This window comes from Panulirus ornatus, chromosome 3 (genome assembly GCF_036320965.1).
Source record: "Panulirus ornatus isolate Po-2019 chromosome 3, ASM3632096v1, whole genome shotgun sequence".
Lineage (NCBI taxonomy): Eukaryota > Metazoa > Arthropoda > Malacostraca > Decapoda > Palinuridae > Panulirus > Panulirus ornatus.
This window is the reverse complement of record NC_092226.1, coordinates 6,064,095-6,083,380: the sequence shown is the minus strand read 5'-3', so window position 1 is coordinate 6,083,380 and position 19,286 is coordinate 6,064,095. Positions and strand designations below refer to the sequence as shown.

Here is a 19,286-nt window from a genome sequence, read left to right as displayed (position 1 = left end):
TTATCCCTGGGGATAGGGGAGAAAGAATACTTCCCACGTATTCCCTGCGTGTCGTAGAAGCGACTAAAAGGGGAGGGAGCGGGTGGCTGGAAATCCTCCCCTCTCGTTTTTTTTTAATTTTCCAAAAGAAGGAACAGAGAAGGGGGCCAGGTGAGGATTTTCCCTGTAAGGCCCAGTCCTCTGTTCTTAACGCTACCTCGCAAATGCGGGAAATGGCGAATTGTATAAAATATATATATATATATATATATATATATATATATATATATATATATATATATATATATATATATATATATATATATATATATATATATATATATTCCTAAGAGTCCACGGGGAAAATGAAACACGATAAGTTCCCAAGTGCACTTTCGTTTAATAATCACATCATCAGGGGAGACACAAGAGAGAAATATAACACTCAGTTGATATACAACGAAGAGACGTAGCTAGGACGCCATTTGGTAAACATGCGATTGTTCAAGACAGACAACGAGCGTATCATAAACTTTTTATGTGGACAAGAAGGTGAATTGTTTACAAATTTTATCAAAAATAAAGTTATCCAAGAGAAATATAATTGAATCTTCTATCATTAAACACACAAAGAACTGCAAAAGATGCAATTTCTTCTGTATTTAAAGAAAACAGAGGACCTGAATGTGAATGAAATTAAGCGCGTGATGTTGGTGGGGTGACCGCTGTTGATGTGTTGGTCCCAAAGTCTTCGTGTGAGGGAGAAAGTTGAGGTTGGTAGCTTGGCGGTACCCATGCAAGAAATGCGTTCACGAATAAGATGGAGTAGCAAGACACGAACGGCGAAAAGGCGAAAATTTTGACATATAGAACCAATAATTGAAAAATTTTGATTTTTTCTGTGTGTGTGCGCGCGCGCGCGCACGCTTAGGGTATAAAGATTAGGTCTACCGTCAAAATTGCGTGATCTCGTTTTTTCTAGACGTTTGACATTCAAAGAAAATATAGGTAAATGTTTTAGGGGACACAAATTTAATATTCTTGTTTACATGTGACGGGGAACATTATCGCTTCTGTATGTTCCGTTTTCTACTATCTTATCACATCGGAACATACATGGAAGGAAATCTAATAAGATGAAAATACATTACTACGTTTCATATCAATATGTACCTGATATCTCTTTAACACCGGACTTAAACATGGCAATCATCTCGAGCTAGTGGGGTAGATAAGTAATACTATAATACAGATTGACTTGTCGGTAATGTCTCAACAAATTGGTGGAGATCGGTAATATTCCCGATATGATACCTAATGTTTTCAGAGATATATGAAATAAAAGTGAATTAGAATCTTTATATGCCGTCTCATTTTGAAACCATATTTCAAAAATGTCTAAAGAGATTTTATCATATAAAGTACATAGTGACGTTAACTTATGCATACACAAAAATTAGATATTATTGTTTAATAACTTTACACTATAGGTTTGAAAAAATAAAGAAAATAATTCAATTATCAACGCAAAAGTAGACAAATACATTCACTCAAAACAGACCATCGTTTAGATCAGAATACTAGCAAGTCTACTGTTTTATTTTTCTTTTAACAAAAACATTTCTTTTAACAAAACATTTCTTTTAACAAAACATTTCCACTATTACATTTGCTTTGATAACAAGAAAAATGATTTAAGAAGAGCAAGGACGGGCAGCTGGTAGTTTTTAAGAAAACTGACACAAATGTTGCATGCATGTATGAGACCATTTTTCTATTTCCCTGAAATGTAGAATTACATTTTCATATATCAACTTTGATTAGAAAAGAACATGAAAAGACAATGATATCATGACTGGAAGTCAAATTTGAAAATGCAATGGCTGTCGAATGAGAAGTGTTAACGTCTTTCGTATTTCAATGATTTCCTATTTAAGTTCATAATGATGCGGACACATTATATATAAGAATATCACAGAATTTTCTATTACAAAGCTTTATATATATACAGCGATGGAGTAATATTTTAAATCATTGTTGAACTACCTATTTTCCAGACTTGGAACCTTACAAATTACCTCTTGACGTTAGGAGCTTCCCCTTCCCACTATACGCCAAGATGGTACGTACGCCAGGAGGAAGAGTTCTCAGTGATATCGGGTTATATCCCGTCATCCGATATATCCAAGATGGTAGATATTTATTTTTGTGAAATACGTAGTCTTAAAAGTGTATCAATGTTGTTAGGTAGGAAGAAGAGTGGAAGATAAAGGTGATATGAGTGACATGATTGTATGGTCTGCATTTTTACGTTCCGTGTGCTTATGTTTGTTTTACTATTTTTGTTAGGGAGGCTATACACTGAGCTTCATTGATTAACGATTCAGCTTGATTTTCTTGTCATTTATATTTTGTAATAGGGCATAAATAAGTTACTTTTATTGTAAAAGGAATGAAACTTGTCATAGATGTTCAGTCCTGTGATGCGTTGTGTAAATCTGGTACGGTCATTGATACTAGGCATGATTCATTTAACGCTCTACACTTGTTTTGATGTAATATAATTTTTGAAAAGTGGAATTTTTAAGGTTGTAAATGGGGCATTGAGGCATTTATAAACCATGTGTTAAAATTATTTTGATAATCGGGTGGTCTCCCAATCCCCATAAAAGTCCATCGTAGTTTTCCAGAGTTTTAGTATGGTGTGAAATACATATTTTGCACGTGGGGTGTTGGTCAACTTATGAAATATGCATATACTTATAGTTGCATCTAGGTTTTCATTTCTTTTTTGTGCGATCCTTATGTTAACGATACGGTGCCTACTGCATTATAGCTGCAGCTACTACACCATTATCTAACTCCGCCTCCTTTGTGAAATAATGACTAAGTACTTTTATAAGAGGCCTGTTGGCTCATGCTAATCAGGTCCTGAGTCATGGCTCCATACAACCAACTTCCTGAACCCTTAAACACATCCAACCTTCGTTTAAAGCTACCTAAAGACCCAACTTCCATTGCTATACTTGGCAGCTTGTTCCATATATCGACTACACTATTCTTGAACCAATATTTTCCCACATCAAACCTGCATATGTTTTTTCCAATATGAATCTATTATTTCTTGTCCTATCCGGTGGCGCCATTCAAAGATCTTTCATCATGTTTCCTATATTAATGCGCTTCACCCCTATATCCCTCCTCCACTTGAGTGTAAATTATTTTTCATAAGTGATGTTTGTAATTCTAGAGATCATATCATTTGCCTTTTTACTCTGTAAACTATCTATATCAGTTGCATAGTATTGAACCGTAAAGTGTTCCGCATAATCCAAATGTGGTGTCATTAATGCAAAAAAGTTGCAATAGTACTTGTTTTATTTCCAACATTACTATTAGTGAACCCTAACATCCTATTATCCTTTTGGCACACTTTGATACAGTGTTGCCAAGGCTGAAGATCCTTGCTCAGCAGCACTCCTAAATCTTTCGAATTCGATTTTACCAATAGTAATAATGTTAAATTTGTAATTAGTGTTCCTGTTATACCTACTGTTATGCATATGTGCTGATTTCCAATTTTTTTTTTACTGACCATTCTGATAATCTATTTGTCCCTCTGCAAGTTCGCTTATTTTTCATCCCTGTCGATTACAGCCCCAATTTTTGTATTGGCAGTTTCTTTAAGTCGCTGGCTAGTTCTATATCCAAATCGTTAATATATTTAAAAAGCTAGTGGTCCCAAGACTGAGCTGAGGAACACCATTGGCTATATTGCCTCGGTCTGATGTAACTGATGATGCATACTCTTCTATTTTGTTAGTAAGCCACTCCCTAGTCCAATTGAATTATACAACCCCCAGTGCCGTTGCAGCTATTTTTTTTAAGACATTAGTTACTTGCCTCTGTGTAATTATACAATATTTTACCCTGGTCATCAGTTTTAAATTGTTATAGAAGGGAATGTTGCTGTCACATAACTTCCCTTTTGTAAACATGTGTTGAGAATCCATGATGACATTCTCCAAGTGTTTCTGTGGTTTTTCCGCTATGATTTGAAAAGTTTCTCTTTGGTTGATGTTGAGCTGATAGAATGTTAGGTCCACTTTCTTGAAAATAGGAACATTTGCTGCCCTCCATTTCGTAGGAACTACGCCTGATTCCAGAAACTTTAAACATGTTTTGAGTGGAACACACTGCCTCCTTGCATTCTTTCAAGATCCTTGTATAAATACTATCTGGACTAGGATTCGTGTACTTTTATTAATTGTATTTGTTTTGATTGTTTTATAGCATACCACTTTCGTTCCCCCTGTAAATTTGCTGTGGATATATAGAAAGTGATTGTTCAGAGCTTCACATTTCAATCTTGCTATTGATTAATCTACCAGAATGGAACTTGATAGGTGAACTTTCCTCCTAGACCTTTGTTCTGTAAATTGAAAAAAATTACATTTTGCTTCATAACCTATCTTAATTTCTTGGCATTCTTAATCTCTGATTTCACTATCTTATTATTGTTAGCTTATCGTCAGACTGTTTCCCACTTTACCTTGTACATGTCCTTCTGCCCTCTAAGTTGCTTTAAGCTATTATTTAGTCATTTTGAGTCGATTAGTTCTACATTGCCAATACGGAATATTCAATTCACTGCTACCTGAAACCATTCTGTGGAAACTTCCATTCTGTTAATGGTCCCCACTGCCTCGCCTTGACTCCACACCCCCTGCACTGCTTGGTCCATGTGACGTAGCCCCTGAAAGTTGGCCATATGAATGTCTGGAACAGTCATTTTGTTCTCATTCCAATTTGCTTCCTTCATTATTTTGAATTTGAATATTTTCTTGTGATCTCTTGTTTAACTGCGTTTTCACCTGAACTTCATCTATAAGGTTTACAATTGTCAGTAGCAAATTTAAAATGTTATCACCCTTTTTGTCTTAGGAAATGTGATGTTGGAAAATAATCTTGGACTGTCTCCATATATTCCTCTGACTTGACATCTCCCATATTATCTTCCCAGTTAATTGTACTGAAGTTGAGGTGGTCTAGAATGATACATTTTGATCTAGCGTTCCTAATATTGTTCCATAAAAATTTTTCCCTTAGACTCTAATATAGGTGGGTCCTTATAATACTCCCTTCATTTTCATCTATTCCAACTTTTTTTTTTTTTTTTTTTTTTTTTTTTTTTTTTTTTTTACTATTATTGCTAACATAAAATGCAATCCTATCACCCCTTCTGTCCCAACCGTCTTAAGAACGTGAACGCCGCAAGCAGCATACTGTCCCATACTAGGTGGGTCCTTCCTACATCCACCCCACAGAGCTCGTATACCTATCCAACCTCCTCTTAAAATAAGTCGAGGTTCCAACCCTATTGCTAAACCAGTGTTACCCCACACAAATCTTGACCAAAATTTTTCCATATTGAATCAATTATTGTTTTAACCTAGTTAGCAATCCTTAGAACAATGCTAATTTTCCTCTTATTTAAACCTGTCATACATTTGTACACATTTGTCGTATCCCCTCTGGCCTTCCTTTTCAGTGAATGTAAATTCGTTCTAGAAAGTCTTTCTTTTACAATACGTAATTCCTGGAATCATTCCAGTCAAATCTCTGCACCCTCTCCACTATGTCTGTCTATGTGATGACAAAGCGACCAAAATTGCACAGCATAGTTTGTCAAACTAATGTTAGGGATTTGTTATTAACACCTAATAAATCCCAACATTTTGTTTGCTAAGTTTTTAACTTTGATATTGTTACCTTCGTCCTTCTTGCTATTATTGCCAAATCCCTCTTGCTGTTTGATTTCCTTACAACTCTGTTGTGTAAATTAGTTTGTGTTACCCCCTTTCCCTAGACTTGCATTAATGCTGAAATCCATTTGACACTCCCTCACCCATAAACGGTAGCCAAGTCCTCTTGTAACTTCGCTCCACCACTAGGCAAGTTTATAACAATTCCCATTTTCATATCTGCATATTACTCATCACTCATGATTCCACTATCCAAATCGTTTACATAACGGAAAGGCCTTGGCACTGTCCCATTTGACACACCACTTTGATTATATCACCCCAACCCAACAAGGACCCATTTATACATGCCCTCTTCCTGTCTGTCAGCCACTCCCCAATCCAGTTTGATCTCTCTCTCTCTTCCCCCCCCCATACCATGTGCCTCCACTTTTCAGCAGTTGTTGATTTGGCACCTTATCAAAAGCTTTACTAAAATCCAAATATATGTCATAATTACTGCCCTTGTCCACAGTTTCAAAATCTTTTAAGAAATGTAATTAGATTAGTAAGGCATGATCTTCCTTTGGTAAACCTGTGGTGTTTCCCTAATTAAACTATGCCTATCCATATGTACTCTAATTGTTTGCTTTTATTGACTACAAATTTCCCCACAATAGATGTTAAACTAACAGGTATATAATTTGTTGCATCTGATTTATCCCCCCTCTTAGAAATAGGCACAATGTTAACGGTCTTCCATTATTTGTATCCATTAATAGAAAAGGATATTCCCTCAAAGGCCCAGTCCTCTGTTCTTAACGCTACCTCGCTAATGCGGGAAATGGCGAATAGTTTAAAAAAAAAAATAATAAAGTCTGACAACAGATCCCTTTCATCTAACTTCAACCATTTTTCAGTTAAACATAAAATGTGTAGATTTGGTGCTATCACCCACAAATGATCCATCTTAAATTCTAAAAATTTATATAGTATACATTGTCCTTTATAATATCCTATATTATATCCTTCTTTTTTGTATTTGACACTTCCTTAAGTAGGCTTTTCTTGGCATTTAGTCCCTGACTCGTTCCTTGACCCAAACCTTCTAATGGAAAAAAGACACCTGAAACTTTATTCTCCAAACAACTAGCAAACTAAACAAATCCTGTTGAAGACAAATGCACCCCATCCCTAGCATACATAGCGATTGCTGGTGTTGTTCAGATAATGCAATAATTGTTGTAGAGCATGAAGTGTGTAGTGTGGGATTTTGTGTTGGACACGCAACTTTATCAGTTTTTATTTATGAATTGGGAGGGCCGGTTAATTGATGGGAAATTGTTGGAGTCATAAGAATGAACAAGATATTGGGACATTTTCATGTTAAAGAAGCAAATTTCAGACAAACGGGAGGGCTGCTTATGGTGTTATGCTGTCATTTTCTAATGCCCTTGTGCTGTGTGAGAACATTTGGAAAGTGACCACCCTTCAGATGGCTGACTAGAAAATTTTGCAGGTATAAATGCAGTAAAATGTTGTCCTTTGGTATTTTAGCATTTTGAATTTTGGCATGCCATGTAGTGTTTGGATCTGACTCCGAATTTTGCAAATATGTTTGGCGAGTTTGGATATATGCATAACTTAAGACATGAATTAGTTCCTGAGATTTCACCTATACAGGGTCATATACTTTCATTGCTATAGACATGAAATCCGTTTTACGTTTTCAATCAAACTAAGAAACATTAAGAATTTTTTTTTTTTTTTTTTTTTTTTAAGGGAATAATGGGAACTTTATTGCAGTCTTTAAATGTTAAGAGCATATGATAGGATTTTCACATTTTCCTACCTTGTGCTATTTAATCTCATATTTTCCCTGTCTCATGACCCTATCTACAGTTAGAGCTAATGATTAACATTTGAAGATGGATTTAAAGGGTAGTAAAGCAAAATCCCAATCATGTATACCACCATTTTTGCTGGATATTTTAATGCTTCTGATATTTCCTTACAAATATACTGCTTGCACTACCTAATTTTACGAAAATTAATTCCACAATATAGTGTTGATTTACCAGAAAGTAGATATGTCTGATTTTGTAATGTACCAGAAGTCATCATACTGTAGGGTACAGGTCATTACTTTTTTTTGGGGTGATTTGTTATTTATGCACTTCATACTGGTTATTTATTTGGTTATATCCATACTGAGCAGGAAATGTACTTGAGAATGCTTATAATGATTTTAAGCCTATGTTAATAGTGGTGTTAGTACTGTGTAATGGTGGTGTTTGTTTATATAGTGATATACATGTGTATGTGGGTGGTTTGGGCCATTCTTTCATCTGTTTCCTTGCGCTACCTCGCTAACGCGGGAGATGGTGATTAAGTATAATAAAAAAAATAAATTGTACCTTTGTTTAGGTTAAGCAGTAATGGTTGCAAATTTCATTGGGGGTGGGAGTACAAGTACTAACACTTTTGAAGTTTGGGGATACATGATCAGTTGTACGTCTAATCAAAAGTTGATAGAGCTAACTTGAATCTTATGTCCCAAAAGGAAGTTCTGTGATATGTACTATTTACTAGTTTCTATTCTTTGTTAGGTAGTACTTATTGATCCATGGCAATATTATGAATTACTTTTCATATTAATGTCTTGAATACCTTTACCAAAAATCCATTTTACATGCAGATGTATCCCGTACTTTTTAATACTGATTTTCATCCATGGAAGCAGGGATGAATGAGGTTAGTAGGCTCTTCTTTACCGAATAGCGATGGGGACAGGTATTCCCTTTAACTCAAGTCACTCTTGCATTACATATTTCTTGAGTGCAGTATGTGAAGGGAGATTATATGGAAGATTCCACTTGGATTAACTGACTGTCATGTAGTTATTCCAAACTAATCTTCTAGACAAGGTCATTGTACCTGATTTTAAGTTGGCTGTTGAAATAATAAGAAAGGTATCTCCCATTCCAGAATAGTGATTTTTTAAAGATTTGTAATTTGGTGCAAAATCTTTTTGTAATGTGTAGCAGCACGAAGAATCAAGAAGGGCAAAGTGTGTGTATATGTGTAGGCTTTTTTGTTCAGCTATGTTGAACATATGACCATGTAAGTATAACGCACCTTGTGTAGAAAAAGTATTGAATGATAGAAGTGTGCTTTAAGCATACATAGCATTCAAAAGTGCATGTAGGACATTATCACCCTCGTATCAGTTGGCCACCCATGGGTCAGTCATTGGACATGAGATAACTCAAGAACAGGACATGACAGAATCATTGTTATAGGTAAACATTGTACTTGCTAATTAATGCACAATGTGGAGGTGATGAAGTAAGATTATTTTGGGGTGTTGAATTTTTCCAAATGTATGGAATGTGGGAGTATGTATTGCTGATTCAAAAGTATATTTTTTCCTCTCATAGAGGGGTGTATGACAGATGCATCAAGTATTGACAAATATTCTCCAAATTTTTTAATCTTTTTTTAATTTTACTTGTTTAAAGGAATGACATGTTGCAGAACATGCCTTCATTTCTGAACTAGAAGAGAAATGGAAAGAAAAACTGATGCCTTTGTAAGCCTGTACATGCAAGAGAGAACATTGAAAATAGTCTTCAGTAAAATCTATTAGCAAATGTTACTGTTGCTTCATATTTGGACCTGTAGGGTCTAGATGTGGAAAGGGAGCTGTGGTTTCGGTGCATTACACATGACAGCTAGAGATTGTGTGAACGAATGTGGACCTTGTGTCTTGACCTACCTTGCTGAAGGGTGGGGGGCAATTTCCTGTGTGGTGGGGTAGCGACAGGAATGGATGAAGGCATCAAGTATGAAAACATACCTAAATGTCTGTATATATATAACAATGGAAGCAAGGGGAGTGGGGGAGGAATGGGATGTATTTAGGGAATCAGTGATGGATTGCGCAAAAGATGCTTGTGGCATGAGAAGAGTGGGAGGTGGGTTGATTAGAAAGGGTAGTGAGTGGTGGGATGAAGAAGTAAGAGTATTAGTGAAAGAGAAGAGAGAGGCATTTGGACGATTTTTGCAGGGAAAAAATGCAATTGAGTGGGAGATGTATAAAAGAAAGAGACAGGAGGTCAAGAGAAAGGTGCAAGAGGTGAAAAAAAGGGCAAATGAGAGTTGGGGTGAGAGAGTATCATTAAATTTTAGGGAGAATAAAAAGATGTTCTGGAAGGAGGTAAATAAAGTGCGTAAGACAAGGGAGGAAATGGGAACTTCAGTGAAGGGCGCAAATGGGGAGGTGATAACAAGTAGTGGTGATGTGAGAAGGAGATGGAGTGAGTATTTTGAAGGTTTGTTGAATGTGTTTGATGATAGAGTGGCAGATATAGGGTGTTTTGGTCGAGGTGGTGTGCAAAGTGAGAGGGTTAGGGGAAATGATTTGGTAAACAGAGAAGAGGTAGTGAAAGCTTTGCGGAAGATGAAAGCCGGCAAGGCAGCAGGTTTGGATGGTATTGCAGTGGAATTTATTAAAAAAGGGGGTGACTGTATTGTTGACTGGTTGGTAAGGTTATTTAATGTATGTATGACTCATGGTGAGGTGCCTGAGGATTGGCGGAATGCGTGCATAGTGCCATTGTACAAAGGCAAAGGGGATAAGAGTGAGTGCTCAAATTACAGAGGTATAAGTTTGTTGAGTATTCCTGGTAAATTATATGGGAGGATATTGATTGAGAGGGTGAAGGCATGTACAGAGCATCAGATTGGGGAAGAGCAGTGTGGTTTCAGAAGTGGTAGAGGATGTGTGGATCAGGTGTTTGCTTTGAAGAATGTATGTGAGAAATACTTAGAAAAGCAAATGGATTTGTATGTAGCATTTATGGATCTGGAGAAGGCATATGATAGAGTTGATAGAGATGCTCTGTGGAAGGTATTAAGAATATATGGTGTGGGAGGAAAGTTGTTAGAAGCAGTGAAAAGTTTTTATCGAGGATGTAAGGCATGTGTACGTGTAGGAAGAGAGGAAAGTGATTGGTTCTCAGTGAATGTAGGTTTGCGGCAGGGGTGTGTGATGTCTCCATGGTTGTTTAATTTGTTTATGGATGGGGTTGTTAGGGAGGTAAATGCAAGAGTTTTGGGAAGAGGGGCAAGTATGAAGTCTGTTGGGGATGAGAGAGCTTGGGAAGTGAGTCGGTTGTTGTTCGCTGATGATACAGCGCTGGTGGCTGATTCATGTGAGAAACTGCAGAAGCTGGTGACTGAGTTTGGTAAAGTGTGCGGAAGAAGAAAGTTAAGAGTAAATGTGAATAAGAGCAAGGTTATTAGGTACAGTAGGGTTGAGGGTCAAGTCAATTGGGAGGTGAGTTTGAATGGAGAAAAACTGGAGGAAGTGAAGTGTTTTAGATATCTGGGAGTGGATCTGGCAGCGGATGGAACCATGGAAGCGGAAGTGGATCATAGGGTGGGGGAGGGGGCGAAAATTCTGGGGGGCCTTGAAAAATGTGTGGAAGTCGAGAACATTATCTCGGAAAGCAAAAATGGGTATGTTTGAAGAAATAGTGGTTCCAACAATGTTGTATGGTTGCGAGGCGTGGGCTATGGATAGAGTTGTGCGCAGGAGGATGGATGTGCTGGAAATGAGATGTTTGAGGACAATGTGTGGTGTGAGGTGGTTTGATCGAGTGAGTAACGTAAGGGTAAGAGAGATGTGTGGAAATGAAAAGAGCGTGGTTGAGAGAGCAGAAGAGGGTGTTTTGAAGTGGTTTGGGCACATGGAGAGAATGAGTGAGGAAAGATTGACCAAGAGGATATATGTGTCGGAGGTGGAGGGAACGAGGAGAAGAGGGAGACCAAATTGGAGGTGGAAAGATGGAGTGAAAAAGATTTTGTGTGATCAGGGCCTGAACATGCAGGAGGGTGAAAGGAGGGCAAGGAATAGAGTGAATTGGAGCGATGTGGTATACCGGGGTTGACGTGCTGTCAGTGGATTGAATCAAGGCATGTGAAGCGTCTGGGGTAAACCATGGAAAGCTGTGTAGGTATGTATATTTGCGTGTGTGGATGTATGTATATACATGTGTATGGGGGGGGTTGGGCCATTTCTTTCGTCTGTTTCCTTGCGCTACCTCGCAAACGCGGGAGACAGCGACAAAGTATAAAAAAAAAAAAAAAAATGTCTTGTGTTTATGGGCGTTTGTGTATATGAATGGTAAGGCTATTCTTTGTTTGATTGCAATACCTTCTTGATGTGGGAAACCGATTAAGTATAGTAAATATTAATATATTTATATTTGACCTTAGTTTTCCACAACATTGAGGTAGTGAAAGGAAATAGATGAGGAATGGCACAACCCACCCACATACACCAGCCTAAGTTTGTTAAGTATTCCTGGAAAATTACATTGGGGAGGGTATTGCTTGAGAGGCTTAAGGCATGCATGTACAGGGCATCGGATTGGGGAAGAGCAGTGTGGTTTCCGAAGTGGTAGAGGATGTGTGGATAAGGTGTTTTCTTTCAAAAATGAAATACTTAGAAAAGCTGATGGATTTGCATGTAGCATTTATGGATCTGGAGAAGGCATATGATAGTTGATAGAGATGCTTTGTGGAAGGTTTTAAAAGTATATTGTGTGGTAGGTAAGTTGCTAGAAGCAGTGAAAGTTTTTACCAAGGATGTAAGACATGTTTATGAATAGGAAGAAGAAAGTAATTGGTTCCCTGTGAATGTGTTTTTGCAGCAGGGGTGCGTAATGTCTCCTTGGATTAATTTGTTAATGAATGGGGTGGTTAGGGAGGTGAATGCAAGTTTTGGAGGGGCAAATATGCATATGTTGGGGATTGGAGGGCATTGGAAGAGAGTCAGTTGTTAGCTGAATATATTCATATTTGTATCATACTTTGATCACCGTTTCCCACGTCAGTGATGTAGTGATAGGAAATGGTTGAAGAACAACCCATCCACTTGTATTCATTCATTCATGTATATATACATACTCAGGAAATGGTTGAAGAACAACCCATCCACTTGTATTCATTCATTCATGTATATATACATACTCATACATATACATAAACATTCACATAACATACTTGTTTATGTACACAACCATGTATGTACACATGTACATGTTCACACTTGCCTTCATCCATGCCCAGCACCACCCTGCCCCACAGGAAATGGCATTCCCACCTCTTGCGTCGGCAAGGTAGCAAAAGGGAAACTGACAAAAGGCCGCTTTTGATGACACAGTCTCCAACTGTCATGTGTAATGTACTGAAACTACCACACATCCAGGTCCCATATCCTTTCATGGTTTACTTCATACATGTTTGCCATTTACCACATTAGCAAGGTAGCCTCAAGAAAAGAGGACCGAGCCTTTGAGGAAATATTCTCGCTTGGCCCCCTTCTCTGTTCCATGCTTTGGAAAATTAAAAACTAGAGAGGAGGATGTCTATCTCCTTGCTCCCTCCCCTTTTAGTGGCCAACATCATGCAGGTAATACTTGGCAAGTATTCTCTCCTCAGTCCACAGGGATATATACCCTAGCCTGACCCTGGTACCCATTTTACTGACCAACCCCTAGGGGTGGATGAACATCTAGGTTGATTCTATATTGACTGCTGTAACCAGGATTCCAACTTGTGCGCTCAACCCTGAATGGGCAGCCCTTGAAAATGTTATGGTCAGGAATAACTGCTTCACCATGGGAGTTCATACATGAACAGTATAACCTGTGACAGTAGCCCACCCTAAAAAATAATTTTCTTAATTTGCTGCACCTTCCTTTCTTCGTAGTACTATAATTTGTTAGGTGGCTAAGGTCTGGTTTTAAGGTTTTCATAGCAACTCTGAACATATAGCAGGGGAAGGGTTTGTTGCAACTGAGTCAACACAGTAACTGCACTTTGGATGTTTTGAGAATTTATTATTGCATGTCAGCGATGACCACATGGTTACTTTAAATGGATTTGCTCTATTTAAGAAGATTTATGTACATGTCTTTGTACTTGATTTTTTTTTTTTTGCACCTTTTTTTTTTCCGACTTTGGAGTGTTATACAAGTCATGGAATTAGTTTGAATGTTTGCCTTGTCTACATTGTTAAAGCTTTTATATCTTTTACAGTCGTTGGTGATGCCAGAAAAGTTTCAGCATATTCTGCGTTTGATGAACACTAATATCGATGGCCACGAAAAGTTATGTTTGCCTTGACAGCCACCAAGGGTGTTGGTCGCCATTATTCAAACATTGTTTTGAAGAAGGCTGACATTGATCAGTCCAAGCATGCTGGAAAGCTGAGTGAGGAGGAGGTATGTATACTGTTGTCTATGACAAATGTACTTTTTAATTTACCAAGAAAGTTAATGATAGATTGAAGTATCAGAATTAATGAATGTGATTATGAAAAGAAACTGAAATTGGCCTTTTGGCCATTGCGTTCATAATCGTCTAGTATCATTAAGTTATAAGTTAAAAGCTTTACAGCAGCACAGTTCAGTTTTTTATGGGTCATACATTGTTTTCAGAGTATTTTTTTTTTTTTTTTCTTTTTTTTGCTGTCTCCCGCGTTTGCGAGGTAGCGCAAGGAAACAGACGAAAGAAATGGCCCAACCCACCCCCATACACATGTATATACATACGTCCACACACTCAAATATACATACCTACACAGCTTTCCATGGTTTACCCCAGACGCTTCACATGCCCCAATTCAATCCACTGACAGCACGTCAACCCCGGTATACCACATCGCTCCAATTCACTCTATTCCTTGCCCTCCTTTCACCCTCCTGCATGTTCTGGCCCCGATCACACAAAATCTTTTTCACTCCATCTTTCCACCTCCAATTTGGTCTCCCTCTTCTCCTCGTTCCCTCCACCTACGACACATTTATCCTCTTGGTCAATCTTTCCTCACTCATTCTCTCCATGTGCCCAAACCATTTCAAAACACCCTCTTCTGCTCTCTCAACCACGCTCTTTTTATTTCCACACATCTCTCTCACCCTTACGTTACTTACTCGATCAAACCACCTCACACCACACATTGTCCTCAAACATCTCATTTCCAGCACATCCATCCTCCTGCGCACAACTCTATCCATAGCCCACGCCTCGCAACCATACAACATTGTTGGAACCACTATTCCTTCAAACATACCCATTTTTGCTTTCCGAGATAATGTTCTCGACTTCCACACATTCTTCAAGGCTCCCAGAATTTTCGCCCCCTCCCCCACCCTATGATCCACTTCCGCTTCCATGGTTCCATCCGCTGCCAGATCCACTCCCAGATATCTAAAACACTTCACTTCCTCCAGTTTTACTCCATTCAAACTCCCCTCCCAATTGACTTGACCCTCAACCCTACTGTACCTAACAACCTTGCTCTTATTCACATTTACTCTTAACTTTCTTCTTTCACACACTTTACCAAACTCCGTCATTATGAATATAAGTAAAAGATAATATAGTGTGAGTGCCAATTCTTAATTGGGCAGCAGTGTTGTAAAACAGTCGAAATGATGTAGGTTCATGTAAATTGGGCAGGAAGAATGTGTTGACTCTTGTGCTTTAAAGAATGCCTTGATTGTACCATTACATTCACCACAACCTTGCATAACCAAGGTCATCTTTGGGTATGGATTTAGCTTTGTCCCCAATCCCTGGGGATGGGATGAAAGAATACTCCCCACGTATCGTTGAAGGCGATTAAAGGGGATGCTGGAAACTACCCCGCCCCTCCTTGTATTTAAATTTCTAAAAGGGGAAACAGGAGTCATGTGGGGAGCTCTTATCCTCCTCGAAGGCTCAGATTAAGGTGTCTGGGTGTGAATGTAACCAAGATGATAAAAAAGTAGAGATAGGTAGTATGTTTGAGGAAAGGAACCTGGATGATTTGGCCGAGTGAAATGAAGCTCAAGGGTAAAGGGAAAGAGTGTTTTGGGAATGTCTTGGGAGTAAAGTTGGGTTTAGTGAGAGGACAATAGCAAAGGAAGGAGTAGCACTCCTGAAGCAGTTGTGGGAATTGATAGTGTAAGAAAGTAAACTCTGAATTGATATGGGTAAAACTGGAAGTGAATGGAGAGAGTTGGGTGATCATTGGTGCGTATGCACCTTGTCATGAGAAGAAAGATCATAAGGCAAGTGTTTTGGAAGCAGTTTAGTGAGTGTGTTAGCAGCTTTGTTGAACAAGACCGGGTTGTAGTGATAGGTTATTTGAATGCAAAGGTGAACAATGTGGTAGTTGAAGTTGTAATTGGTGTACATGGGGTGTTCAGGGGAGAATGGTTTGGTGAACAAAGAGGTGATGAAAGCTGGCAAGGTGGCAGGTTTGGATGGTATTGTAGTGGAATTTATTAAAGAAAGGGGTTGACTTGTTGATTGGTTGGTAAGGATATTCAGTGTATGTGTGGATTATGGTGAAGTGTCTGAGGATTGGCGGAATGCATGTATAGTGCCATTGTACAAAGGCAAAGGTATAAAGGTGTGTTCAAATTAGAGGCATAAGTTAGAGTATTCCTGGGAAATTTTATGGGAGGATAGTGATCGAGAGGGTGAAGGCATGTACAGAGCATCAAATTGGGGAAGAGCAGTGTGGTTTCAGAATTGGTAGAGAATGTGATAAGGTGTTTGCTTTGAAGAATGTATTTAAGAAATACTTAGAAAAGATGGCATTGTATGTAGCATTTATGGAAGTAGAGAAGGCATATGATAGGTTGGATAGAGATGATTTGTTGAAGATAAGAGTATATGGTGAGGGAGTTAAGTTGCTATAAGCAGTGAAAAGTTTTTACCAAGGATGTAAGGCATTTGTACGAGTAGGAAGAGAGGAAAGTGATTGGTTCCTTGTGAATGTCGATTTGTGGCAGGGGTGCATGATGTTTCCATGGTTATTTAATTTGTTTATGAATGGGGTTGTTGTGCAGGTGAATGCAAGAGTTTTGAGATAGGGTCAAGTATGCAGTCTGTTGTGGAAGAGAGTGCTTGGGAAGTGAATTGGTGGTTGTTCACCGATGATACAGTGCTGGTAGCTGATTCGGGTGATAAACTGCGGAGTTGGTGACTGAGTTTGGTAAAGTGTGTGAAAGAAGAAAGTTGAGAGTAAATGTGAATAAGGTCAAGGTTATTTGGTCCAGTAGTGTTGAGGGACAAGTTAATTGGGAGGTAAGTTTGAATTGAGAAAAAATGGACGAAGTGAAGTGTTTTAGATATCAGGGAGTGGAGTTAGCACTGGATGGAACCATGGAAGCAGAAGCGAATTGCTGGATGGGAGTGGGGGCAAAAGTTGTGGGAGCGTTGAAGACTGTGTGGAAGGTGAGAACATTATCTCTTAGAGCACAAATGAGTGTATTTGAAGGAATAGTGGTTCCAACAATGTTATATGGTTGAGGCATGTGCTGTAGATAGGGTTGTGTGGAGGATGGTGGCTGTGTTGGAAATGAAATGTTTGAGGACAATATGTGGTGAGGTAGTTTGATGAGTAAATAATGAAAGGTTAAGAGAGATGTGTGGTAATAGTGTGGCTGAGAGAGCTAAAGAGGGTGTGTTGAAATGGTTTGGACACATGGATAGAATGATTAAGAAAAGATAGACAAATAGGATGTGTCAGAGGTGTAGGGAAGAAGCGGGAGACCAAATTGGAGGTGAAGGAAATGAAAAGGATTGACCGATCGAGGCTTCGAACATACAGAAGGGTGAAAGGTGTGCAGGGAATAATGAATTGTAAAAATGTGGTATATCTGGTTTGACATGGTGTCAATGGATTGAACCAGAGCCTGTTAAGTGTCCTAGGGTAAACCATGGAAAGGTCTTTGGAGCCTGAATGTGGAAAGGGAGATGTGGTGCAGTCCACATGACAGAGACTTAGTGTTAACAAGTGTATTTGAAGGAATAGTGGTTCCAACAATGTTATATGGTTGAGGCATGTGCTGTAGATAGGGTTGTGTGGAGGATGGTGGCTGTGTGGAAGTGAAATGTTTGAGGACAACATGTAGTGGGGTGGTTTGATCGAGCAAATAATGAAAGGGTAAGAGAGATGTGTGGTAATAGTGTGGCTGAGAGAGCTAAAGGGGGTGTGTTGAAATGAATGGTTTGGACACATGGATAGAATGAATGAGAAAAGATAGACAAATAGGATGTGTCAGAGGTGGAGGGAAGAAGCGGGAGGCCAAATTGGAGGTGAAGAAAGTGAAAAGAATTGACTGATCGAGGCTTTGAACATACAGGAGGGTGAAAGGCGGGCAAGGAATAGTGAATTGTAAAAATGTTGTTTATTGGGTTCAACATGCTGTCAATGGATTGAACCAGAGCTTGTGAAGTGTCCTAGGGTAAACCATGGAAAGGTCTGTGGAGCCTGAATGTGGAAAGGGAGATGTGGTGCAGTCCACATGACAGAGACTTAGTGTTAACGAGTGTGGCCTATTTTGTCTGTTCCTGGCTCTTCCTCAGTGGAGAGGGGAATGCAATTTCCTGTGTGGTGGGGTGGTGACTGGAATGGATGAAGGCAGCAAGTATGAAAGTGTACTGAAGTTATGATTTGGATTCCTTAGGAAGTTCCTTGATGAACAAGATGCTAAGATCTGTCCTGGACAGTCACTTGTTTACCAAATGGCATCCTAGCTATGTTTCTTTGTATATCAACTGACTTGCACTTCTCGCTTGTATCTCCCATGATGTGATTACACAAAAAAAGTGCTCTTGGGTACTTATCGTGTTTCATTTCCCCATGGACTCTTAGGAATGTCTGTATATGTATATATACACTGAAATGTATGTATGAATATGTGCATGTGGGCCATTCCTTGTTTCGTTGTTACCTTGCTAACGCGGGAGACAGCGGTTAAGTATAATGAACTGTTGTTCATTACCCAATACTCTGAATTGGATGACGATTTATTGAAAAGTGGAATTTAAAAGACCAGGCATAAGTGTACCTTTAAGATATATCCTTCCCTTAAAGCACTTGCACATTTTGCTGTGCCAATGTGTAATATCAGAAGGTAGATGAAATTTGAAAATTGATAACAACCTAGATGAACTTATATAGTTGGTCTCGGTAAACGTTTTCTAACATTGATAAATTTCAATCTAGTAAGTTGTTCTGGAGAAGAAAATAAAACTTTGTGCAAGGATTGAAAATTTATTAGGAGTGTGTTATGGGTCTGATATATTTTTGCACGTTTTGATTTTTTTTCTTACAAAATTGAACATCAAATGTACTACGTTTTCAGTTGAAGTAATGTAGAAGTAATTGCTTGAATTTTAAGTCAATTTCTGTACTTTATATTCCTCATCAGAAAATGCTTAATTTTTTCATTTCTGTTTCAGCTTTGTGTAGTTTATGCAGTTAGAAATGCTTTTTTTTTTTTTTTTTATTCAATAACCAAGTTTATTTCATACTAGATTGCTGTTTCCCATGTTTGTGAGGTGGTGCCTGGAAGAAAGAAAGAAAGGTTGTATCCGTTCATATATAGTTTTTGGCTGTCACTTGTAATGCCCCAAAACCAGTTTATCTACAATCAGGCCCCACAGACATTTCCATGCTTTACCCTTGCTTCACATGCCGTAGTTCAGACA

At 38.5% G+C, this 19,286-nt stretch overlaps 1 protein-coding gene across 1 annotated transcript in view; it reads left to right on the top strand.

Moving 5' to 3' along the window:
- The window catches only part of RpS18 (ribosomal protein S18), a 112,187-nt gene that overhangs the window by 54,454 nt on the left and 38,447 nt on the right, over window positions 1-19,286 (top strand). Inside the window, 3 exon segments of the mRNA XM_071683070.1 lie at window positions 2,037-2,171; window positions 13,833-13,893; window positions 13,896-14,017. Coding sequence (XP_071539171.1) covers window positions 2,037-2,171; window positions 13,833-13,893; window positions 13,896-14,017 — 318 coding nt within the window.